The 23,434-nt window shown below is 37.2% G+C and overlaps 1 protein-coding gene across 1 annotated transcript; it reads right to left on the bottom strand.

The window, feature by feature from the left end:
* Positions 1-17,672: 17,672 nt before the first annotated feature.
* Positions 17,673-22,475, bottom strand: LOC140709912 (double-headed protease inhibitor, submandibular gland-like). Its single transcript, XM_073010364.1, is given in 6 exon segments — positions 17,673-17,718; positions 18,175-18,281; positions 19,518-19,560; positions 21,158-21,282; positions 21,807-21,820; positions 22,409-22,475. Coding segments are annotated over 6 exon segments (402 nt in total).
* Positions 22,476-23,434: the final 959 nt, after the last annotated feature.

Genomic DNA, 23,434 nt, shown 5'->3' on the forward strand with positions numbered 1-23,434 from the left:
CCTGTTATCTGAACTTCTGGCCTCTACCATTCCTTCTGTAAAAAGCTATTTTTTTAATGCAAAGAAAATATATGCTCACTTAGAGAATTTATAAAATAGAAATATACAAAAAAGGGAGGGAGGTGGAGCAAGTAGAAACATACCAATAGAAATGACTAAATAGAAATATAAAAAAACAGAAACATACAAAATGAAATAGAAATATAAAAAACAAAAAATATTCAAATAAAATTAAAAGGTGTAAAATCTCACAGCTCAGAGGTACCTATTAAATATATTTATAAATATATATATAATTATATTCTTCTAGTTTTAATATATACATAATCACACATGTACATATATGTTTTATTATAATATTCAACTTTTATAATATATATTATTTTTTCACTTAGAAATGCACTATTACATTTTCTTGATCTCTAAATATAGTTATATTGAATATGAATTTAGATGTCTGGTCTCAAATTTCATCACTTATATAGATTTTAATTATACTAATATTCTTTAATTGTTGCTCAATTAGAGTGATGCCAATTTTTATTGTTATTAATAGTGCTAGCATAGGCACATTTTTATTTACCTCAATTAATTTGTCTTTTAATGTTTCATTTTAATAAATGCCTGTAAATAAACCCACTGAAAACTTCCAGAAAGAACTTATGTCACCTACAATATGAGACAGGTGGTGGCTTTCATCCAATTTTTGGTCTCCATACTTGCAATTTTGGGCTCCATACTTATACGAAATATTTTGAAAACACCCTGTTATCTTCCTGAGTAAATCATTGGCTCCCCAGTTTGGAAAGGTAGATGCATCCTGTTGTTTAGAAAGGATTCTGAACGCAGAAACAGAACATCAAGTTATAATGTTTTGTCAACTTGGAAAGTAATTTCTTCTATCTGGGCTACAGAATTTTCCCATTTGCACTATTGGGTAATCACACATTCCATCAAGTGCTCTTTGGAGGTTTAATTGAACAAACACTTAAACAGCTTTGAAAACTGAGCCAGATAAGCCACCCAATAAATGCTATTTTAATTTGGCTTCTTCTCAGCCACTATAGGGATGTGAGTGTTGTAAATTCAAAGCCACGGACTCATTTTATGACATTCAAAAGTAATAAGTGTGAAATTACTTCCCATCTGAGAATAAATAATTTACATTTTTTTACTTTGTTTTGCTGCAAATTTTATTAGCAGAGCATCACTCATAAGGTGAGTTCCCGTAGGCCTTCTACAGTCTGGGATTCTGATTTGTCAGGAGCTGTGAGGGGCCCTGGAAGTACAGCTGTGAAAACTATTGGCATCATCATCACCCTAATGGAGCTTAGACACACTACAGGAAAAGCCATTAAACAAATAATTACTCAAGGAAAGCAGACTTGAGGAGGAAATTTCCAATATTTGTGTTTTCTGAATCTTGTGACATTAGGTATTAATGATGACCCCTTTGTCATTGAGGAATCAAAAAATAAAATGCCGCAAATCCAATATTTTAACTATGTAAAATTGAAGGAAAATATTCTAAGATAAAGAGAATTGCATATTATGGGTCTATTTAATAGATGCAAAACAAGATAACAGAGGGAGGTCTATAAACATTGCTTAATCCTGAAGCACACAGAGGAAAACCAAGTGCTGCAGGAAAGAATTTAGGCTAGAATATCTTTGCTTCTTTGAAACCCCCCCAAGTTTCAGTTGAACTAACATTGGGAGAAGACAATAAGTAAGATTAAAGGATTATATCTCCCTCAGGGACTCCTTAGTCTATGATTTTGTCGTTATCTATTACACCCAGTCTAATTGCAAAAACTACAGCTTAGGGCTTTCTCACTGAATTCCAGCCTCCCTAGCTGTGAAGTAATTCAATTTATGTGTTCCCATTTCACCTCAAACCCACATCTTCAAAACCCATTGCCTCCTCCTGTTGTCCAAAGTAGATTCTTATCACCTTTCAGGGATGCAAAATCTTCTGGTGTCACAGGATTGATCTAAGGCTCTACTACTGTCCTTCTGCAGAAAGTCTCAGCTCCACTGCCCAATGGTTAGAACTTTCATAGTCCACCTCATTCTGATGACCAGTTATACTTCCACCACAGTACTGATAAGTGGCAACAATGCTTTATCCCTCACAGAAAACCCACTAGATACCACGCAAATAATAGGTCCCATCCAGGCTGTAGGATTAAGCCTTCCACTTCTCAAAGATTTTAGGGAAGCCCTAGGATAGCATTAACCAGACTTGTACATTCTTCTGCACTGGTCTTGACCATTGGTTTGGATAACCAGTTATTTGGACTGACCAAGATGGTTTTATGGCCTTAACCTTCCACTGGGCTCAACGGAACTGTAGATAAGCTTCTTAACTCTAGGCCCCTAACCTCCTCTTTTGTGGAGCATTTACTTTAGAATGTGTAACTCTAATTTCTTTATATATCCATTTGTCCTGTAAATCCTTTTAGAAGCATCTTGCCAGTTTAACAACGCAGGACTGTCTTTCTCAGTGGCCTGGGGGACGTCCCTTTGAAATGTAATCCCGGCAAATAGTGCCTGTATCTACTAGTTTCTGTGGAAGGAGTGTACAGAGCTACCTTTGAGGGTGGTAAGCACCTTGCCCCAATTTGCAAAAAAACCTCCTATCATAAAGATATGAGCTTATTTTTGCTTTGGATTAAGCCAATTAGCAAACACAGATGGCCTATGATTTCCCCCTAATATCCTCCAGTAGTTGGCATTAGCTCACCCCAACCTTTAAAAACCCTCCCATTTCCTTTGTTTCAGTGACTTGAGTTCAGGCTGAATTCTGGCCTCTCCTCCTGATTGCAATAACCTTAAATAAAATCATTCTTGCCTGTTTAACTTTGTCTTGTACAGTGTTTGCTTCAGAAGAACCACCTCACACACCAAATAACAGATTTTCTTATCTTTTCTCTTTGGATAGCATGAGCAACAAAACAAAAACCCAAAATATTTTCTGTTTTGTTTTATCTTTACTTTTCCCCTAACTTCTTTAGAGGGTGTGTTAGCTCATTTTCATGCTATTGATAAAGATATACTCAAGACTGGGCAATTTACAAATAAAAGAGGTTTAATGGAGAACTCACAGTTCCACGTGGCTCACAGTTCCACAATCATGGTGGAAGGCAAAGAGGAACAAGTCACATCTTATGTGGATGGTGGCAGGCACAAAGAGAGAGCTTGTGCCGAGAAACTCCTGTTTTTAAGACCATCAGATCTCAGGAGACCCATTCACTATCACGAGAGCAACATGGGAAAGACTCGCCCCCATGATTCAATCATCTCCCACTGGGTCCCTCCCACAACACGTGGGGATTATGGGTGCTAAGAGATGAGATTTGGGTGGGGACACAGAGCCAAACCATATCAGAGGGCCAATATTTAACCTCGTATAATCCAAGTGTCAGCTTCTCTACCTTTCAGATATGCAATTCTTCTAGCATAAAATAAAAATGCTATTTTTTAGCCTTACTCCCTGTCCTAAATTATCTGTTTATGTACCCTTTTTTGTCATTCTGAGAGCCTCTCTCAACTACCCAGTCACTGCCCTGCTGGTTCCTGCTGGCCAGCTCCCTGGTTCCAACCACCACCATGGGCTGCTACTCCCCGTCCATTAGGATTAACCAAGAGGTGGAGCAGAGAAAGTCATCCTAACCCTTCATTCTCCCTAAAATTCCTGTCCCTGAATGTACAAGGGTACATATTTTCTTTATGAAAAAGGTAAGGAAAGGGAAATGTATACATATATACTAAACTTATAAGTATAAACACAATATAATAAATAATATCTAATTATATATCATAAAATGATAATAATATGATAAAATTATTTAAAGAGAATTATCAAGAAGGGGGAAAGTTAAAAAGCTGTAACCTAGAGATAAGTTTCCTCAGAAATGAGAAGGAAAATAAGAAATCCTCAAAGTAGGCATTGATGGAAAACTCACCTGGGTCTGAACTGATTCTTCTTTCTTCCCATTTATGATCCCTTCCAAAGAGTTACTTGCTTCTCTCCACTTCACTCTGGGACAACAAATTCTGCCCACAATATCTTATAGGATGTCTAAGGGGCAGAGCTTTGGCCGTCTAAAGCTGCGGAAGCAGCTTTGGGACTGAGTAATGGGAAGAGGTTGGAACAGTTTTGGAAGGCTCAGAAGAAGACAAGAAGTTGAGGGAGAGTTTGAAACTTCCTAGAGACTTGTTGAATGACTGACCAGGCAGAAGTCTGCTGCAAGAGCAGGGCTCATATGAAGAACCCCTACTAGGGTAGTAAAGAGGGGAAATGTGGGATTGGATCACCTACACAGAGTCTCCACTGCAGCACTGTCTAGTGGAGCTGTGAGAAAAGGGATACTATCCTCCAGACCCCAGAATGGTAGATCCACCAACAGCTTGCACTGTGATCCTGGAAAAGCTGCAGGCACTCAACACCGGCCTGTGAAAGCAGCGAAAGGTGCTGTACCCTGCAAAGCCACAGGGGCAGAGATCCCCAAGGCCTTTTGAGCCCATTCCTTACATCGGTGTGGCCTGGATGTGAGACATGGAGTCAAACAAGATTATTTTGGAGCTTTAAGATTTAATGACTGCACTGATGGGTTTGAGACTTTCATGGGGCCTGTAGCCTCTTTATTTTGGTTGATTTCTCCCTTTCAGATTGGGTGTATTTACCCAATTCCTGTACCCCCACTGTATCTTGAAAGTAACTAACTTGTTATTTATTTCACAGTTTCATAGGTGGAAGGAACTTGCCTTGTCTCAGATAAGACTTTAGACTGTGGACTTTTGAGTTAATGCTGAAATGAGTTAAGAATTGGGGGACTGTTGAGAAGGGATGATTGTATTTTGCAATGTGAGAAGGACATAAAATTTGGGAGGGGCCAGTGGTGAAATGATATGATTTGGATTTGCCCAAGTCTTATGTTGAATTATAATCCCCAGTGTTGGACGAGAGGCCTGGTAAGAGGTGATTGGGTCATAGGGTCAGATTTCCTCCTTGCTGTTCTCACGATAGTGAGTGAATTCTCATGAGATCTGGCTGTTTAAAAGTGTGTGGCACCTCCCCACATCTCTTCCTCCTTTTCCAGCCATGTAAGATGTGCTTGCTTCCCCTGCTTTCTTTTCCCACCTTCTGCCATGATGCTAAGTTTCCTGAAGCCTCCTGAGCCATGCTTCCTGTACAGCCTGCGGAACTGTGAGTCAATTAAACTTCTCTTTATAAATTGCCCAGTTTCAGGTAGTTTTTTATGGCAGTGCAAGAATACGCTGATACCACAATCAAGAAAATTCAAAAGCCTCAAACACAAGCAAGGAAACAAAAATGTGCTACCTGTAATCTATACACCTCTTCCTAGGGGAAGCACATTGATCTTTACCCTAGATTTAACCTTCAAGGAAGAAAACAATAATTCACCATCTGTGAACTGTCCACCTCTTCTAAGGAGAAATAAGTTTATATTCTTTCAACTTTCAGAAGGAGCCCTTTCAGGCCTGCCAGAATAAGAAAGGAGCTAAATATCACTACAGTGAATATTCTATCAGTTTCATTTTTAATGTTTTTGAAAGACCATTTTAATGAGGACTTAAACTCTGAGATAAGAATCTTTCATTTCCCTGGGTTCTAAACTGAAGAATAAAGGCAATATTCTATTCTCTTATTTTCTTGTTTTATTTCCATCTCCTGCTGTTGACAACACTACTCTCTTAAATCTATTTCTGAATGTCCTTATCTCCTGGCAGTCTCCCTGTCTGTTTCTGTGTCTCTATGTTACTCACCTCTAAAAAGACTATCCACAAAGGTAGAAATTGTCCTGGACATCACTGTATCCATAGAACGTGGTACAAGATCTGACAACAGTGGTGGCAAATACCAATAACTCAAACTGAGTATCAGCCTTTTCTTTCATTACTTCCTTGGGCACCAATCTCCTAACATATCTTTTTTATCTTTTTTTTTCTGAGATAGAGTCTCACACTGTAACTCAGGCTGTAGTGCAGTGGCACAATCTTGGCTCAATATAACCTCTGCCTCTTGGGTTCAAGTGATTCTTCTGCGTCAGCCTCCTGAGTAGCTGGGACTACAGGTGCATGCCTCCACACCCAACTATTTTTTATTTTATTGTTAGTAGAGACAGGGTTTTGCCATGTTGACCAGACTCTCATACTCCTGACCTCAGGTGACTCACCTACCTCGGTCTCCCAAAGTGCTAGAATTACAGGTGTGAGCCGCCGCACCTGGCTACTCCTAACATATCTTAATAGGACTGTCTACTGGTTTAGAATTCCAACCTTGCAAAGTAATAGCTGATGCGTATACACCCACAAGAGGTGTATGAATCATTGAAGTGTATAAAAGGTTGCAGCACCCTGAGAGAGAATGCTCTTGACCTTCTGCAGTGCCAGAATAAAAATGGCAACATCTACCTCCCTTACTTTTGTTTTTTTCTTTCCATCTAGCTATATACTTCTTCCCAATAAATTCTTTAATTACATATATTAAAATCTTCTGTCATATCTGATTTGGGGGCTTTTATTTTTGGTAAGAAAACTTATCTCCATACATTTCAATATGTCTGCATCAGTGCCTGATTGTCCCTAAATGTTAAGAGGTTTTATATATTTATATATAATCTATAATTTATAGATTGGGCTTACTTAATACATTTAAATATTTATAATTCATAATATCTAATTATTTACCTTTAAATGGAAACAGTTAGTATATTTACATAAGCTCTGATTTTCTCTTAACAAATTGCTCCCAGTATTTTTTTTTTTATTATACTTTAAGCTCTAGGGTACATGTGCACAACGTGCAGGTTTGTTACACATGTATACATGTGCCATGTTGGTGTCCTGCACCCATTAACTCATCATTTACATTAGGTATATCTCCTAATGCTACCCCTCCCCCTTCCCCCACCCCACAACGGGCCCCAGTGTGTGATGTTCCCCTTCCTATGTCCAACTGTTCTCATTGTTCAATTCCCACCTATGCGTGAGAACATGCGGTGTTTGGTTTTCTGTTCTCGCGATAGTGTGCTGAGAATGACGGTTTCCAGCTGCATCCATGTCCCTACAAAGGACGTGAACTCATCCTTTTGTATGGCTGCATGGCATTCCATGGTGTATATGTGCCACATTTGCCTAATCCAGTCTGTCACTGATGGACATTTGGGTTGGTTGCAAGTCTGTGTTATTGTGAATAGTGCCACAATAAACATACATGTGCATGTGTCTTTATAGCAGCATGACTTATAATCCTTTGGGTATATACCCAGTAATGGGATAGCTGGGTCAAATGGTATTTCTAGTTCTAGATCCTTGAGGAATTGCCACACTGTCTTCCACAGTGGTTGAACTAGTTTACAGTCCCACCAACAGTGTAAAAGTGTTCCTATTTCTCCACATCCTCTCCAGCACCTATTGTTTCCTATTGGGGTTTTGATTTGCATTTCTCTGATGGCTAGTGATGATAAGCATTTTTTCATGTGTCTGTTGGCTATATAAATGTCTTCTTTTGAGAAGTGTCTGTTCATATCCTTTGCCCACTTTTTGATAGGGTTGTTTGTTTTTTTCTTGTAAATGTGTTTGAGTTCTTTGTAGGTTCTGGATATTAGCCCTTTTTTAGATGAGTAGATTGCAAAAATTTTCTGCCATTCTGTAGGTTGCTTGTTCACTCTGATGGTAGTTTCTTTTCTGTGCAGAAAGCTCTTTAGTTTAATTAGATCCCATTTGTCAATTTTGGCTTTTGTTGCCATTGCTTTTGGTGTTTCAGTTGTGAAGTCTTTGCCCATGCCTATGTCCTGAATGGTATTGCCTAGGTTTTCTTCTAAGGTTTTTATGGTTTTAGGTCTAACATTTAAGTCTTTAATCCATCTTGAACTAATTTTTGTATAAGGTGTAAGGAAGGGATCCAGTTTGAGCTTTCTGCTTATGGCTAGCCAGTTTTCCCAGCACCATTTATTAAATAGGGAATCCTTTCCCCATTTCTTGTTTTTGTCAGGTTTGTCAAAGATCAGATGGTTATAGATGTGTGGTATTATTTCTGAGGGCTCTGTTCTGTTCCATTGGTCTATATCTCTGTTTTGGTACCAGTACCATGCTGTTTTGGTTACTGTAGCCTTGTAGTATAGTTTGAAGTCAGGTAGCGAGATGCCTCCAGCTTTGTTCTTTTGGCTTAGGACTGTCTTGGCAATGCGGGCTGTTTTTTGGTTCCATATGAACTTTAAAGCAGTTTTTTCCAATTCTGTGAAGAAACTCATTGGTAGCTTAATGGGGATGGCATTGAATCTATAAATTACATTGGGCAGTATGGCCATTTTCACAATATTGATTCTTCCTATCCATGAGCATGAAATGTTCTTCCATTTGTTTGTGTCCTCTTTTATTTCATTGAGCAGTGGTTTGTAGTTCTCCTTGAATACGTCCTTCACATCCCTTGCAAGCTGTATTCCTAGGTATTTTATTCTCTTTGAAGCAATTGTGAATGGGAGTTCCCTCATGATTTGGCTCTCTGTTTTTCTGTTATTGGTGTATAGGAATGCTTGTGATTTTTGCACATTTATTTTGTATATTAACATAAACTCTGATTTTCTCTTAACAAATCACTCCCAGTATTTTTTTTAAAAAGATTTTTCTAAAAATGTAGAAACCATTGTCTTTGTTTGCTGGTACTGCACCTTTCTTATTATTTTATCAACATATAATTCCCATCTTTATTTTGCTTATTTTGTTATTTTTGACTTAGAAAGTATTTGTTATTAACTTTAAGATCCCTACTTTCTTCTTCTTTTTTTTTTTTTTCTTTTCTTTCTTTCTTTTTTATTTTTTGAGGCGGGGTTTCGCTCTTGTTGCCCAGGCTGGAGTGCGATGGCGCGATCTTGGATCACTGCAACCTCCGCCCCCTGGGTTCAAGCAATTATCCTGCCTCAGCCTCCTGAGTAGCTAGGATTACAGGCATGCACCACCACACCCGGCTAATTTTTAGTAGAGACGGGATTTCTCCACATTGGTCAGGCTTGTCTCCAACTCCCGATCTCATGTCATCTGCCTGCCTCGGCCTCCCAAATTGCTGAGATTACATGCGTGAACCACTGCGCCTGGCCAAGATCCCTACCTTCTTAATAAATTTCACAAAAGAGTATTCTGTGATTAGGAATTATTTCACTTATACCATATGCTTGCAATAAAATCAAACAGCATGAATATCAAGGCTTATTTGGTTAAATCGGAAAAATACAATTACAAGTTATGATTGACATTTTTGTCTAATATCAGCTTCAGGTTTCACTTTACATCTCAATTTTGTTTTGGTTGCTGTTATGAACGGAATTATATACCCCTTAAAATCATATATCATGATACTAATACCCAGTACATCAGAATGTGACAGTATTTAGAGACAGGGCATTTAAAGAGGTAATTAAGGTTAGATTAGGTCATTGGGGTGGGCCCTGATTCAGTATGACTGGTGTTCTTATAGGAAGAAAAAACTGGGATAAAGACAAGCAAAGAAGAAAAACCATGAGAAGGCTCACGAAGAATATCGCCATCTATAAGCCAGAGATAAGTCAACCCTGCTGACACCTTCATCTCTGACTTCCAGCCTCCAGAGCTGTGAGCAAATTTCTGTTGCTTAAGCCATGTAGTCTTTAGTACTTTATGATGGCAGCCCTGGCAAATTAATACAGTTGCATGTTTAGAACACTTAGATTCACAAAGACAAACAGTTGAACATGTTTTTAAATAGCTCCTTTGGCTTTTCTGCACTTTTAAATTACATTGACCATAAGTTTCATAGAGAAATGGTAGATTTGTTATTAAATTTCAAAATTAAATTATTTATATGGTAAAACACATAGAGCAAAATATTAATGGCAAAATTTTGGAGGTGGGTATACGAGTTTTGCCATAAAATTCTTTCAACTTTTCTGTATTTTCTGGTATTTGATAATAAACTGTTGAAAAAAATTAAACAACTATGAATATCACTCACTTTCATTTATTGATCAGAAATGGATTTGGAGAAAGTTAATGAGTGCATTCTTGACCAACTGAGATCTTCATGATTTAGAGACAAATGCAATACTTTTCAAAAATATTTTATAACTTGAGAATTTTAAAAATCTTAAAAGCAGTTGTTAGCTATCACTAGTAAATACTCATTCAGCCAGTTGAAGAAGTCAAATTAAATTTCCCTTGCATGTCTAATTTAAATTATAAATTTATTGCTATAAATATATCAAAAATTTGTAATATTGTGACTAGCATTGAGGTCATTGAGCTTAACAAAGTTATCAACAAGACATAGAAGGTAAAACAAATTTTATTTGAACATTTTTAATTTTAAGTAATAATACCTTGAAATATCTTCCTCAGGTTAGTCAACTACAGATCTCTGTTGACATTTTTTTCACAGGGCGTTTAAGTTGGAGGCTGGACAAGGCAAAATACTCACAGGGCTAGGAATAAATGAAATCACTCATATTGACAGGCAGGAAGGCTGGTGTAGGCAAAATAAGCTATCACCATAAGTAGAATATACTGATAGAAAGAAGGAGAAAACAGAAAAGAATTTATATCCTGGAAGAGATAAAACAATAAATTAAGAGAATAACAATTTGAGGTCAGAGGGTTCTATGTCAGGGAGGAGACACTATGTAGGCTGAATGTGCTTATCTGGGGCCAGGGCTAGGAGAAGCAGACAAGGGGATTGTTTTCTTGGTATACAATCCCAAAGACAGAGGAAGGAATATCACTGATACTCTCAGCAGTGAAAGCTCTTAGTGTTTGAAAGAGTATGTTCAAATTTACAAGAAAAAAACAAAAAACCCCATTAAAAAGTGGGCAAAGGGGCCAGGTATGGTAGCTCACGCCTGTAATCTCAGGACTTTAAGAGACTGAGAGGGACGGATCATGAGGTCAGGAGTTTGAGACCAACCTGGTCAACATAGTGAAACCTCATCTCTACTAAAAATACAAAAAAATTAGCTGAGTGTGGTGGTGGGTGCCTGTAATCCCAGCTACTTGGGAGGCTGAGGCAGGAGAATGACTTGAACCCAGAGGCTGAGGTTGCAGTGAGCCAATATTGTACCACTGCACTCTAGCCTAGGTGACAGTGTGAGACTCTGCCTCAAAAAAAAAAAAAAAAAAAGTGGGCAAAGGACATGAACAAACATTTTTCAAAAGAAGACATTTATGCAGCCAACAAACATGAAAAAAAGCTCAATGTCACTGATACTAGAGAAATGCAAATCAAAACCACAAACCACAATGAGATACCATCTCATGCCTGTCAGAATGGCAATTAGAAAGTCAAGAAACAACAGATGCCGATGAGGCTATGGAGAAAAAGGAATGCTTTTACACTGTTGGTGGGAATGTAAGTTAGTTCAACCATTGTGGAAGACAGTGTGGCAATTTCCTCAAAGACCTAGAACCAGAAATGCCATTTGACCCAGCAATCCCATTACTGAGTACATACCCAAAGGAATATAAATCATTCTGTTATAAAGATACATGTATGTGTATTTTCATTGCAGCACTATTTACAATAACAAAGACATGGAATCAAGCCAAATGCCTATTGATAATAGACTGCATAAAGAAAATGTGGTATGTAGACATCATGGAATACTATGCAGCAAAAATAGGGAATGAGATCATGTCCTTTCCAGCATTTTCACATTCAGTATGATGTTGGCTATGGGTTTGTCATAAATGGTTCATTATTTTGAGGTGTGTTTCTTTAATACCAAGTCTATTGAAAGTTTTTAACATGAATGTGTGTTGAATTCTGTTAAAAGACTTTTCTGCATCTATTGAGATAATCATGTGTTTCTTTTCTTTGGTGTCATTTATGTGATAAATCACATTTATTGATTTACATATATTAAATCAGTCTTGCCTCCCAGGTATAAGTCCTACTTGATCATTTTGGATACATTTTTTGATGTGCTGCTAAATTTGTTTGCCAGTATTTTGTTGAGGATTTTTGCATTGGTTATCTAAATTTTTGTGGGGTCAGTGGTAATACCCCTTCATTGTTTCTAATTGTGTTTATTTGGATGTTCTCTCTTTTATTCTTTATTATTCTAGCTAGTGGTCTATCTATTTTACTAATTTTTGCTAAAAAGCCAAATCCTAGATTCATTTATCTCTTAAATGATTTTTTTGTGTGTCTCAATCTCTTTCAGTTCAACTCTGATTTTGGTTATTTCTTGTCTTCTGCTAGGATTGCGGTTGGTTTCTTCTTGGTTCTCTAGTCTTTTTTAATTTTAATGTTAAATTGTTAAATTGAGATCCTTCTAAGTTTTTGATGTGAGCATTTAGTGCTATGAATTTCCCGCTTAACACTGCCTTAGCTGTGTCACAGAGGTTCTCATATGTTGTATCTTTGTTCTCATTAGTTTCAAAGAATGTCTTGATCTCTGCCTTACCCAATAATCATTCTGGAGTAGGTTGCTTAATTTCCATGTAATTGTGTGGTTTTGTGTCATTTTCTTAGTCTTGATTTCTAATTTTATTGTGCTGTGGTCCAAGAGAGTGACTGTTATGATATCAGTTATTTTGCATTGGCTGAGGATTGTTTTATGTCTGACTTTGTGGTCAATTTTAGAGTATGTGCCAGGTAATGATGAAAAGAATGTATATTCTGTTGTTTTGTGTCGAGAGCTCTATACAGGTCTATCCCTTCCATTTGGTCTAGTGTTAAGTTCAGGTTCTGAATGTCTTTGTTAATTTTCAGCCTCAATGATCTGTCTAATACTCTCAGTGGGGTGTTGAAGTCTTTAATTATTATTATGTGGAAGTCTAACTCTCTTTGAAGGTCTCTAAGAATATGCTTTATGAATCATGGTGCTCCTGTGTTGGGTACATATGTATTTAGGATAGGTCTTCTTGTTTAATTGAACCATTTACCATTATGTGATGCTCTTCTTTGTCTTTTTTGGTTGTTGTTGGTTTAAAGTCTATTTTGTCTGAAATTAGGATGGCAACCCCTGCTTTTTTCTGTTTTCCATTTGCTTGGTAGGCGTATTTTGAGCCTATAGGTGTCATTGCAAGTGAAATGGGTCTCTTGATGAAAGCATATGTTGTGTCTTGGTTCTTTATCCAGCTTGCTGTGTTTTTAATTGGGGCATTTAGCTTATTTAAATTCAATGTTAGTATTGACATGTGTGGATTTTATCCTCTTGTCATGATGCTAGCTGGTTATTATGCAGACCTGTTTCTGTGGTTGTTTTATAGTGTCATTGATCTGTATACTTAAGTATGTTTTTGTTGTGACTGATAATGGTCTTTCCTTTCCATATTTAATGCTTCCTTCAGAAGCTCTTATAAGGCAGGTCTGATGATACCAAATTGCCTCATCATTTGCTTCTGTGAAAAGGATCTCATTTCTTCTTTGCTTATGAAGCCTAGTTTGGCCAAATATAAAATTCTTGGTTGAAATTTTCCTTTCTTTAAGAATGTTGAATATTGGCCCACTATCTCTTCTGTCTTATAGGGTTTCTGCTAAAACGTCAGCTGTTAGTCTGATGGGCTTTCCTTTATAAGTGACGTGCCCTTTCTCTCTAGTTTCCCTTAATATTTTTTCTTCTATTTTTGAAATTGGAAAATTTGATGATTATCTGTCTTGAGGATGATATTCTTGCAAAGTATCTTACTGATGTTCTCTGCGTTTCTTGAATTTAAATATTGGCCTCTCTAGCCAGGTTGGGTAAGTTCTCATGGATGATATCCTGAAATATGTTTTCCAAGTTGTTTCCATTCTCTCCATTTATTTCAGGAACACCAATCTGTTGTAGATTTGGTCTCTTTGTAATCTCATATTTCTCAGAGGTTTTTTTTATTCCTTTTTTTCTTGTTTCTCTATTCTTGTCTGACTGTCTTATTTCAGAAAGCCAGTCTTGAAGTTCTGACATTTTTTTTCCTCAGCTTGGTCTATTCTGCTATTAATACTTGTGATTGCATTATGAAATTCTTGTAGTATATTTTTAACTGTATGAGGTTGGTTATGCTCTTTGCTATACAAGATATTTTGTCTGTCAGCTGCTGCATTGTTTTATTGTGATTCTTAGCTTTCTTGAATTGAGTTTCAACGTACTCCTGCATCTCAATGATCTCCCTTTTTATCCATATTCTGAATTTTATTTGTGTCATTTCAGCCATCTCTGCCTGGGTAAGAACATTTGCTATAGAACTGGTTCAGTCGTTTGTAAGAAAGAAGGCAGTCTGGCTTTTTGAGTTGTCAGAGTTCTTGTGCTGGTTCTTTCTTATTTTTGTGGACTGATGTTTCTTTAATCTTTGAAGCTACCATCCCTTGGAATTTTTTTTTCTTCTATTTTATTTTATGACCTTGAGGGTTTGATTGTGTGTATAAAGTGGATTCAGGCTCATGGCTTCATTACTGGAAGATTTTAGGGGGCAAAGGCTCAGCTACCAACTGCTGGATTTTCTGCTCTAACTCTGGGGGACTGCTATCAGGCCCCAGCTTTGTTCTCTGGCTCCTTGAGGTTAGAAATTCATTATGCTGGGGATGGGGGTCAAAGTGCTTCCAGACCACTGGTCACCACACCCTGATTTGTGGTGATAGCCAAAGCAATTTGTAAGGTGAAGGTGGCAGGACCTGCCATTGCTCTCATGTGCCAGCAGTAGTGGCAGCAACAACATGGCAGGGTGCATGCTCATCAGCTGCAGAATGGTGCTAGGGGATACCAATAAAGCAATGTGGGGTGTGGCTGTGGACCTTAGGGAAACTGCAGTGGGGGAAGGGAGCAGGCAGGCTGGTGCATATCTACAGAGACTGCTGTGCTGGTCAGGTGCAGTCTGCCAGTACAAGAGCTATGTTGAGGGTCTCCAGGGCACCAAAGTCTGCACTGCAAACAGACACAGCAAGGCTGGGACCCCAAGGTGAGGCCAGCAGACTAAAAGGTGCTCAGGTTGACTGGCCCTGTCTGATGAGCAAGACCTCCCTGCAGAGTTTAGGTCCGGCAGTTCCCCTAGGGCTAAAGTCTCCTACAGGAGCAAATTGAGCCTAGGGGTATGGGCATCCCTGGACAAGTTCCACTACAGATGCTCCCACACCAAACCCTCTGGGCTCTACACCAAGTGGAGTGCTGCCCCTAACACTTCACTAAGCAGCTCTCCCTGCCAACTCAAATGTCCATGGTGGTTGAGGAGTCTTGTCCCAACAGGATTCCGGAAGCCCATCGTGAGAACAGGTTGCTCCTTGCCAGTTTAACTCAATCATTCCCCCAGAGTGGTTGGGGGCTGGGAATGAATCTCAGTGTGCTGTACAGTAGCCCTGTGCAGGGTTCCCAATAATTTTTTTCTTTATAAATTACTTAGTTTCAGGTATTCTGTTATAAGCAACACTAAATGGACTAATTGCAGCCCTCAAAGAAGAGGAAATTCTGCTTCCAGGCCACCTTCAGAGTTGAGTAGCAGTGTCAATACACCTCTGGGATTTCTAGCCTGCTGCTCTGTCTTGCAGATTTTGGACTTTCCAGCCCTATAATTGTGTGAGCCAGGGAGTTAAATCTACTACTCTGTTGCTCTCTCTCTCTCTCTCTGTCTCTGTCTCTTCTGTCTCCCTCTACACATAAAACACACACACACACTCTTTATTATTTATGTATTATATATTTATATATTATATATATTATTATATATCAGTCTGTTTCTCTGGAGAACCCTGACTAATAGAGATTAATACAGTTGCATTAATTCTATCATCTTGCCACTTGTTTTCCATTAGTCCAACCTATTTTCCTTTGTTACTTCCTTTTTATTTTCTTTTCCTTCTTTGGACTGAAGTTTCTTTTTTTTCTTTTTTAGTTTTTTTTTCTATTATTATTCCATTTTATTTACCTTATTGGCTATTTAATGTTGTTTTAGGGTTTAAAAATATACAATCTTAGTTTCTAACTAAGACCCCAAAATATATGTATTCTCACCGTGTAAGTCTAAATGGTATGATATCACTTTACTTACAGTATAAGAAATTCATAATAGAATACTTTCATTTCTCCTGTCCAAGTACCATCCTTTATGCATATAAAAAAAGATAAAAATAAAACTCTAGTAACCTAGCTGCAATAAACTGAATTGTGTTCCCCAAAATTCACATATTGAAATTCTAACCCCTAATGTGACTGTATTTGGAGATAAGGCTTTTAGGACTTTATTAAGGTTAAATGAGGTCACATAATGGTGGGCCCTCAATCTAATAGAATTGATGGCCGTGTATAAGAAAAAAAAAATAACCCTCTCTTTCTCTTTTTTTTTTTTTTTTTTTTCCTGTCTCTGTTTCTTGTCTTTTTCCCACCATCACCCACATCATGTGAGGACACAGTGAGAACGAAGCCATCTGCAAGCCAGGAAGACAGGCTTCACAAGGAACTGAATTAACCAGCACCTTGATCTTGAACTTTTCAACCTCCAGAATTTTGAGAAAATAAATGTACATTGTTTAAGCCATGCAGTCTGTGGTATTTTGTTACAACTAAGAAACAAGTAGACTGATTGATATAGTATGTCATTAACACCTCATATCTTTCTTTTTGTCTTGATTAAACGTCTAATAGTATGGTCCTTGTGACCTTGTATAGTAATTAACTCCTTAAAAGTATGTCTCTCTCACTAGTCTGAAAATTTCTTTATGAAATGGATTCCTCTTTTGCCCATTAGTATTGCTTTTCCCCACACAAAACATTGCTTTACCCTTCATAACTTTTCTATACGTGTTCCTAGAACACACACACACACACACACACACACATCTCTACAGCATATCTGGCATGTATTTAGCCAATCTGTGTTTAAAAACCATGTGCTCTCCACAGTTAAATTTATAGGGCATTACTGTGTTCCAAACTTACTATTAGAAAATTCTTTTCTTTTCCAAAGTGCAATATCTATCTCAGCAAGTTGAATTAATTCTCTGGGTGCTTTCCATGGTATGCTACATGAGAAAATTCTGGAGTTTCTCTCTCATGATGGTTTTGAATGTATCCTCATCTTTCCCACCTCCATCATATTTTCCTGAGGCCTTTTCAGTGACTTCAACATCTAATCAATCAGATCTTGTTTTTAATGTCCCCGTCCTTTCAATATAATGCCTTCTTTTGCATGTTCCCATATGTGACTGAGTCCTCTTTAAATCATGACACCTACAATTTATGTTATTACTGGTCTTTTCTGATTAGTATATAGTATTTTGGATTCTCACTTTCTCCAAATCTAAATTTTTCACTCTTCATTAGTGTGCCAAAGATAATATGAGACCAATGGACAGGTCCGTACTCTGACTCATGTTAACTTAAAACAATTGAGTCTTTTAAAAATGATATGAGCATATTCTCCTCTCACCATTATGTGTATAATATCTAGTTCCCAATTTGTGTAGAAATAGAGAGAATCTTTCCATATGATTTTTAGCTTAGGAAAATGACCATAGATATTCCCGTTAAGAGAAGAATCACATCCACAGATAGGCCTGATAGTCAGTTTCTTGCTGAGAATATTTTATTGAAGACTCAAATCCATGTTTGTACCAGATTATTGCTTGCCTCCTCAGTCATCCATGACAAACTGGTTATCTAAGTGGAATCTGCCAAAGGAGACTTGATATCCTTAAGCATCAGGGAGATTCAGCACAATCCATAATTTTTCAACCAAATTGCACCTTGGCTCCTCCTACAATAAAAGTTATTATTATTATTTTTTAAAAGGATGGCTTTGGAAATATTAAATGAAAAGTTTCATATTTTAGATTAAGCCAGCTAGATGAGTACATGGCATTAAAAATGAGTAATTAATCACTAAACTTTAACATGGTAGAAAAGAGACTTTTCATGGTAGTAAGAGCCAGAGTCAGAAGCCAAAGAATCTGTAAATTTTTCTGTTAGCAGCCACTTAGTGATGTTGACCAAATTTTTTATTTTCTTAGCATCAATTTTTTTCCTTATATATTTTCTTCCTCTTTGCCTCTCTCTTTTCTTCTTTTATTTTCTTTATTTTTGTAAAATATTATGAAAATAATCACAGTCTTATGCTTCATAGTAGCATCTAGCCTGTTAGGAACAAAGATTGTTTCTGGCTATTTCTGTGAGAGGCTAGTTTTGCAAATAATACATTAAATTCAGCACTTACACAACAGCATTGCAAAAGATACATCTGTTGGAATATACATTTCCATCAGATCCACAGTGAGGTTTGTAGTCCATGGTACATGCCTCAGAATACCTGGTACACTGAATCTGCCCCATCGGAAACAAATAAACAATGTTTCATCTTTCAAATCATTAAATCATAGGAAACAAACTTTTAAAAGATCTTAAAAGACCATTCATTCCAAAATTCCATATGCAAAAAATATAGCTGCTGCAGCTTACATACTCTGTCTCCACAAGGCTGGGAGTCTTGTCACAGCTAGGGACAGCTCAGTCCAATTTAGGCCCTCCCTCTCACTAATTCCCTGTATCTAAGTGATGAATACACCTTGTGGATTCTATCTGGTACTTCATTTCTGAGTCAGTCCTCTCCTCATCATGCTGTCATCCACTTTATTCAGGCCCTCAATATGTCTTGTTCAAACGACCCCAATTTTCTGCCAATTCTCTGCCCATTCTCTATGCTTATCTGAGATTTCAGTCACTCTCCATACTGATGCCAGACTGATCTTTTAAAAAGCAAAATAGATTGTACTCTTCAAATACTTAACTGATTCTCCATTAGGAGATAATCCTCTCCTGACTCATGCTTATCTCTTCAGGTTTGTCTGCAATGTCTTCTTCATCTTACTCTAATTAAACCTCAGGACTGAGTTCCCATGTATTTCCTGCCCCTGGATACCTTTGTGCTTTTGCTCTTGCTGTTTTCCTATCTTGCCTGACCTTTGCCAACTGTATGCATCAGGACAACTCCCACTCATTCTTTAAATGTCATTTTAACTACTTTTAAAACAGTTTAATGATGATATTTCTCTTTCTCACCCATCAAATTTGGTTAGGTGCCCATCCTAAAAATGAATTGTCTTTATTGTCACATCCCCATGTTTATAATTATCTTATATCACATTTTAAACTCCATTAGAATTATTGACACTCCACACACATAGCTTTTTACCCCTGAATTAATTGTGTCTACACTTGTTTTTAATTTTTTCATACTTTATTTATAACTTTTTTATTGTTATAAGAGTGTCTTTGAGTTCCTAATTTTCCTTGAAATCCTCACCTTTTAGTTGATTGCAATGTTAGAAAATAACTACATAGATAGCAATATATTCCAATTAAGGGCTATGAATTAGTTTTGTGAACCCTTCCTCTGCTATATTTCAGATCTGCTTAGGTTTGCCAAATGCCTTATCTATGAATATAAATAGTCATATGTAATTTTTAGAATATGTATTTTTAAATAGTTGTTTTCTATGAAAGTGAGGCATATTGTAATATTTTACATTAAGAATTAATAAAATTTCTGCATATACTTACACATTCACCTTCATGAAGTTTTCTGGGTTGAAATTCTTGAGCTCTGGAAGAGAATATTTTATTGAATGCATAATGCTATAATTTGAGATTTCATAGTCTACAGAGTAAAATAGTCATATGTTATTTCTTTGTTGTCTGAACTAGACTGAGAATGAGAAGTTCTTGCTGAATTACTATCCCAGTTGGTTAATATTGATGGTAAACATCTTTAATATATGAACACTTTTGAATCAAGTAAGAATATAAGAACATAAAATCAACACTAAGAGTGGATTGAGCATTTTTTTTTAATCCTGTGAATATTCGATGAGAATCCAAGGCATAATATACTGTGAAAACATTCTTAACTTTGGAATTAAGAAAAAGAAAATACGCCCAAATCTTTCTCTGCCACTTAAAGTCTATATGATTTTGGTATAGTCACTTCTTTCTAAATATTAGATTTCTGCTCTCTAAAAACAGGATGTTAGATAATATAATTTTAATCTCTTCTGGTTTCATTACTGTATGAGCTAACATGTACTGAGAGACCTTATTCTGGATAACACTTGCTGTTATACTTGACTTTAAATATTCAAAATGACTAGAAAATAGGAGAAAAGAAGGAAGAAAAATATAAGAAAAAAGGAGCATACTTCTATAAGGCACTCTGTGTTGGCCGCTTAGCTAAGATTTGGCATGCTTTATCACAGTGAATACTAAATTCTATTATAATTTCTGTCTTAGAGATAAGAACACTGAAGCTTGTAGTGACTTGGGTATTTGCATAATCTACAAAGTGCAGTCTGGATTCTAATCCGAATGTTTGACACCAAAGCCCATGATTTTAACCATGAATCATAAAGTATTGAATTCATACTACTGGAAGGCTGGTAATAATCATTGTTTCATTCTTCTAAAGTCTCAGATCTTGTTAAAAGTAAAGACTTAATATTAAACTTGTAGGGCTAGTAGTGGTAGGGATATGCTGATTCCAACTATTCATTTGTACTATCATTCTCTTCCCTCAACTTTTCTAGATGATCATGAGAGGAAACACAATTCTTAAGGATAGATCAAAGTCATATATTTCCATATAAATTCACAAGGCTTTATGTGTCTATGGCTAACAGCCTAAATAGAAATAGCTATCCTCAAAATTCTCCTGTGGAGGAAGAAAAGTGTAGGAGATTCATGAAAATGTGACCAATATATATTTCCTGCTTGAGACTGTTTTCTTAAATGTAATGTGGGTATCAAATGCTTTTAGGTAACAGCTAATACCCCAAAGACAGCGTATAATGTGAATGAGAATTTGGTTGAATAACAAATATATTATATATATGTGTGTGTGTATATATATAATATGTGTGTATATATATATGTACAAAAGTAATTGCAATTTTTGCCATTACTTCTAACAAGTACACACACATACACATATATATATTTACATATGTAAATCCACATATACACATATATGTATATTTCTTTAGAGATATAGCTAAGCTTTTCTTTTTCATAACTTTAACAGAGCAATGTCCATGGGGTATTGAAGAAGCACACAAAAAGTGGCATTTGGAAAGACCAAGAGGATTTTGGCCAGTGCGGGCTTTGTAATCATAAAAAAAGAAGAGATGGGGCTTCAAATTGAGTATAACACTTACTGGTTTACCATGCACAATGTGCATTCATTACTGTAAGTTTTCTGATCTGTGCCACATATTGGTCTCCAGTCTCTTGGGCATGCAGTCTTTAAGCCTTTAATGTATCTGGAACAGTTCACCTGCAGTTGGAACAAAAAATAATGTCCTGTATTCCCATTCTTAAATTCTATTCTTGTATCAAGATGGTGAAGGGGAAGGAAGTGGAAAGAGATCTAGCCTCTTCAGTTTTTCAAACACATCTGGAAGATCTTCTATGAACTGGGTGTTGTGCTACAGAAATAAACAGACCAGAACATGCCCTAAATAATAAGGGAATTTTTTGTTTAACAAGGAAATATCAATCTCTCCTTTAAGAGTTCTAATGAAAGTCTAAAGGAATAAGGAATGTGAAAAATGCTCAGAAAATTTAAAATGCCATACAAAGTTAAAAGTTTACTTTATCTGCAGTTCTTTTACAAAGAAGTTCCTTGTGCAAGCTTTAGAGAAGGAAATACCACCAGGAAGGCGCAGAGCAGACATATTTTTACCTCCAGAGGAATTACGCGAGTCCACTGTGAGCCAGTTTAGCTGCTTTCACAGCTCTATTTGCACTTTCACTATGACTTCATTTTTATAAAGACCACACAGAGACAGTTGCACTCACCTTTGTCCCTTTTGTTTGATCACCAGAAGAGAGCGAAGCAAGAGTCAATTGAAGAGGAGGAGTTGGAGAAAGAACAAATTGCACAGTTAGAAGTGCAAAGCTAAATCCCCATTGTTCACGGTAACCAAAACCCACTTCCCAGCAATAATCCTTGCCCAGCCCAGCCCTAAAAGAGGCCATTTCTTTATGAAAGTCCAAACTCAGGATCAAGACAGAGAGGTATGTGGCTCTGATTTTTAAAAAATCCAGTAAGGAAAGCTCTGCTTATTAAGAAAGGGCTGTCACAGATGTCCAGGAGTTCCTGTGGGCATTCCCCAAATATGTTAGGATGGGTTATGGTCCCAAAGCTTTATAGGTCGTTTCTGAAAGGACCTGAGGCATCCTGATCAGGAATGGAACATACAGCCACAATCCTTTTATTCCTCTCCTCAGTCTCTCTTTCTTACACTAAAGATCTGACCCATCTCACTTTTGTTAATCAGGTCAATTCGAACAGATGCCTCCTAAATTTTCTTTAGTTATTAACATTTATAATTTAATGAAGGCTGAATATATTACAGTTAACATAAATGCGTGACTATTGGAAAGAAATCCTGACTTGCCAGATAGAGAGGTAGCCCAGGCAGTGGCTGCTAGAGCAAGGATGGCAAAAGCAGTGAAGCCCTTCATAATGATGATAAATGCCAATGATGGAGATATGCTGCTCTGAGCCAAGGAGTCCAGAGAGAGAAGAGTGGTCTATCCCATACAGGTATAAATACACACACAAGGCAGGGTGCCTCCCACATCCAAGACCGACATTTTCAATGATGATTGTCTGTTAACTCAAGATAGGGTATTTGCTTCATTTGTCAAGGACAACCACATGCCAAGCCACGTGGCATTTCAACATGCCAAAGGTCATGTTGCAATTTGATCTCTAATGTGGAAATGTTGGGAGGTGTGGCCTAGTGGGAGGTGTTTGGGCCTTGGAGGACCCCAAAATATATGCATTTCTCATGAATAGATTAATGTCCTCCCTTGGGAGTGAGTGGGTTCTCACTATTGCAGGACTGGATTAGTTACCAGAAAGCAGGTGTTATAAAATTGAGTTCAGCTTCCTAGATTGTCTCTCTTCCTTGCTGTCTTACCATGAGATCTCTTTGAACATGCCACTCACTTTTATGCTTCTCCACCATGTTTTGACCCAGAATGTAGCCTCACCAGAAGCCAGTCAGATGTGGTGCTATGCTCTTGAACTTAGCTTGCAGAACAATGAGCTAAAAAAACACCTCTTTTCTTTATAATTTACCTAGCCTCAAATATTCTGTATAGCAAAACAAAGTGAACTAAGACAGCTAATCTGAGGGTAAGCATCCCTACCAGAAGTTCCGGAGTAAACCCTTACACCTGGAGCTCATCCAGCTGCTTCTTCTGAGTGTATAGGAATAGATCCTGGGTAAAGAATGATGTGACATTTCCTGTTCAACTCCTCAATGCCTGTTCTATAAACAAGGGCTAGAACATAAGTAAATATGTTTAAGAGATCACTTTTAGAGATCATAGCAGTACAATTTCTGGCAACTTTTTTCACTTAAAACTGTAGGAACAAAGTTGATTCCAAAGTAAGGATATAATGGCTGATAACC

The sequence above is a fragment of the Chlorocebus sabaeus genome, chromosome 23, assembly GCF_047675955.1.
Source record: "Chlorocebus sabaeus isolate Y175 chromosome 23, mChlSab1.0.hap1, whole genome shotgun sequence".
Classification (NCBI taxonomy): domain Eukaryota; kingdom Metazoa; phylum Chordata; class Mammalia; order Primates; family Cercopithecidae; genus Chlorocebus; species Chlorocebus sabaeus.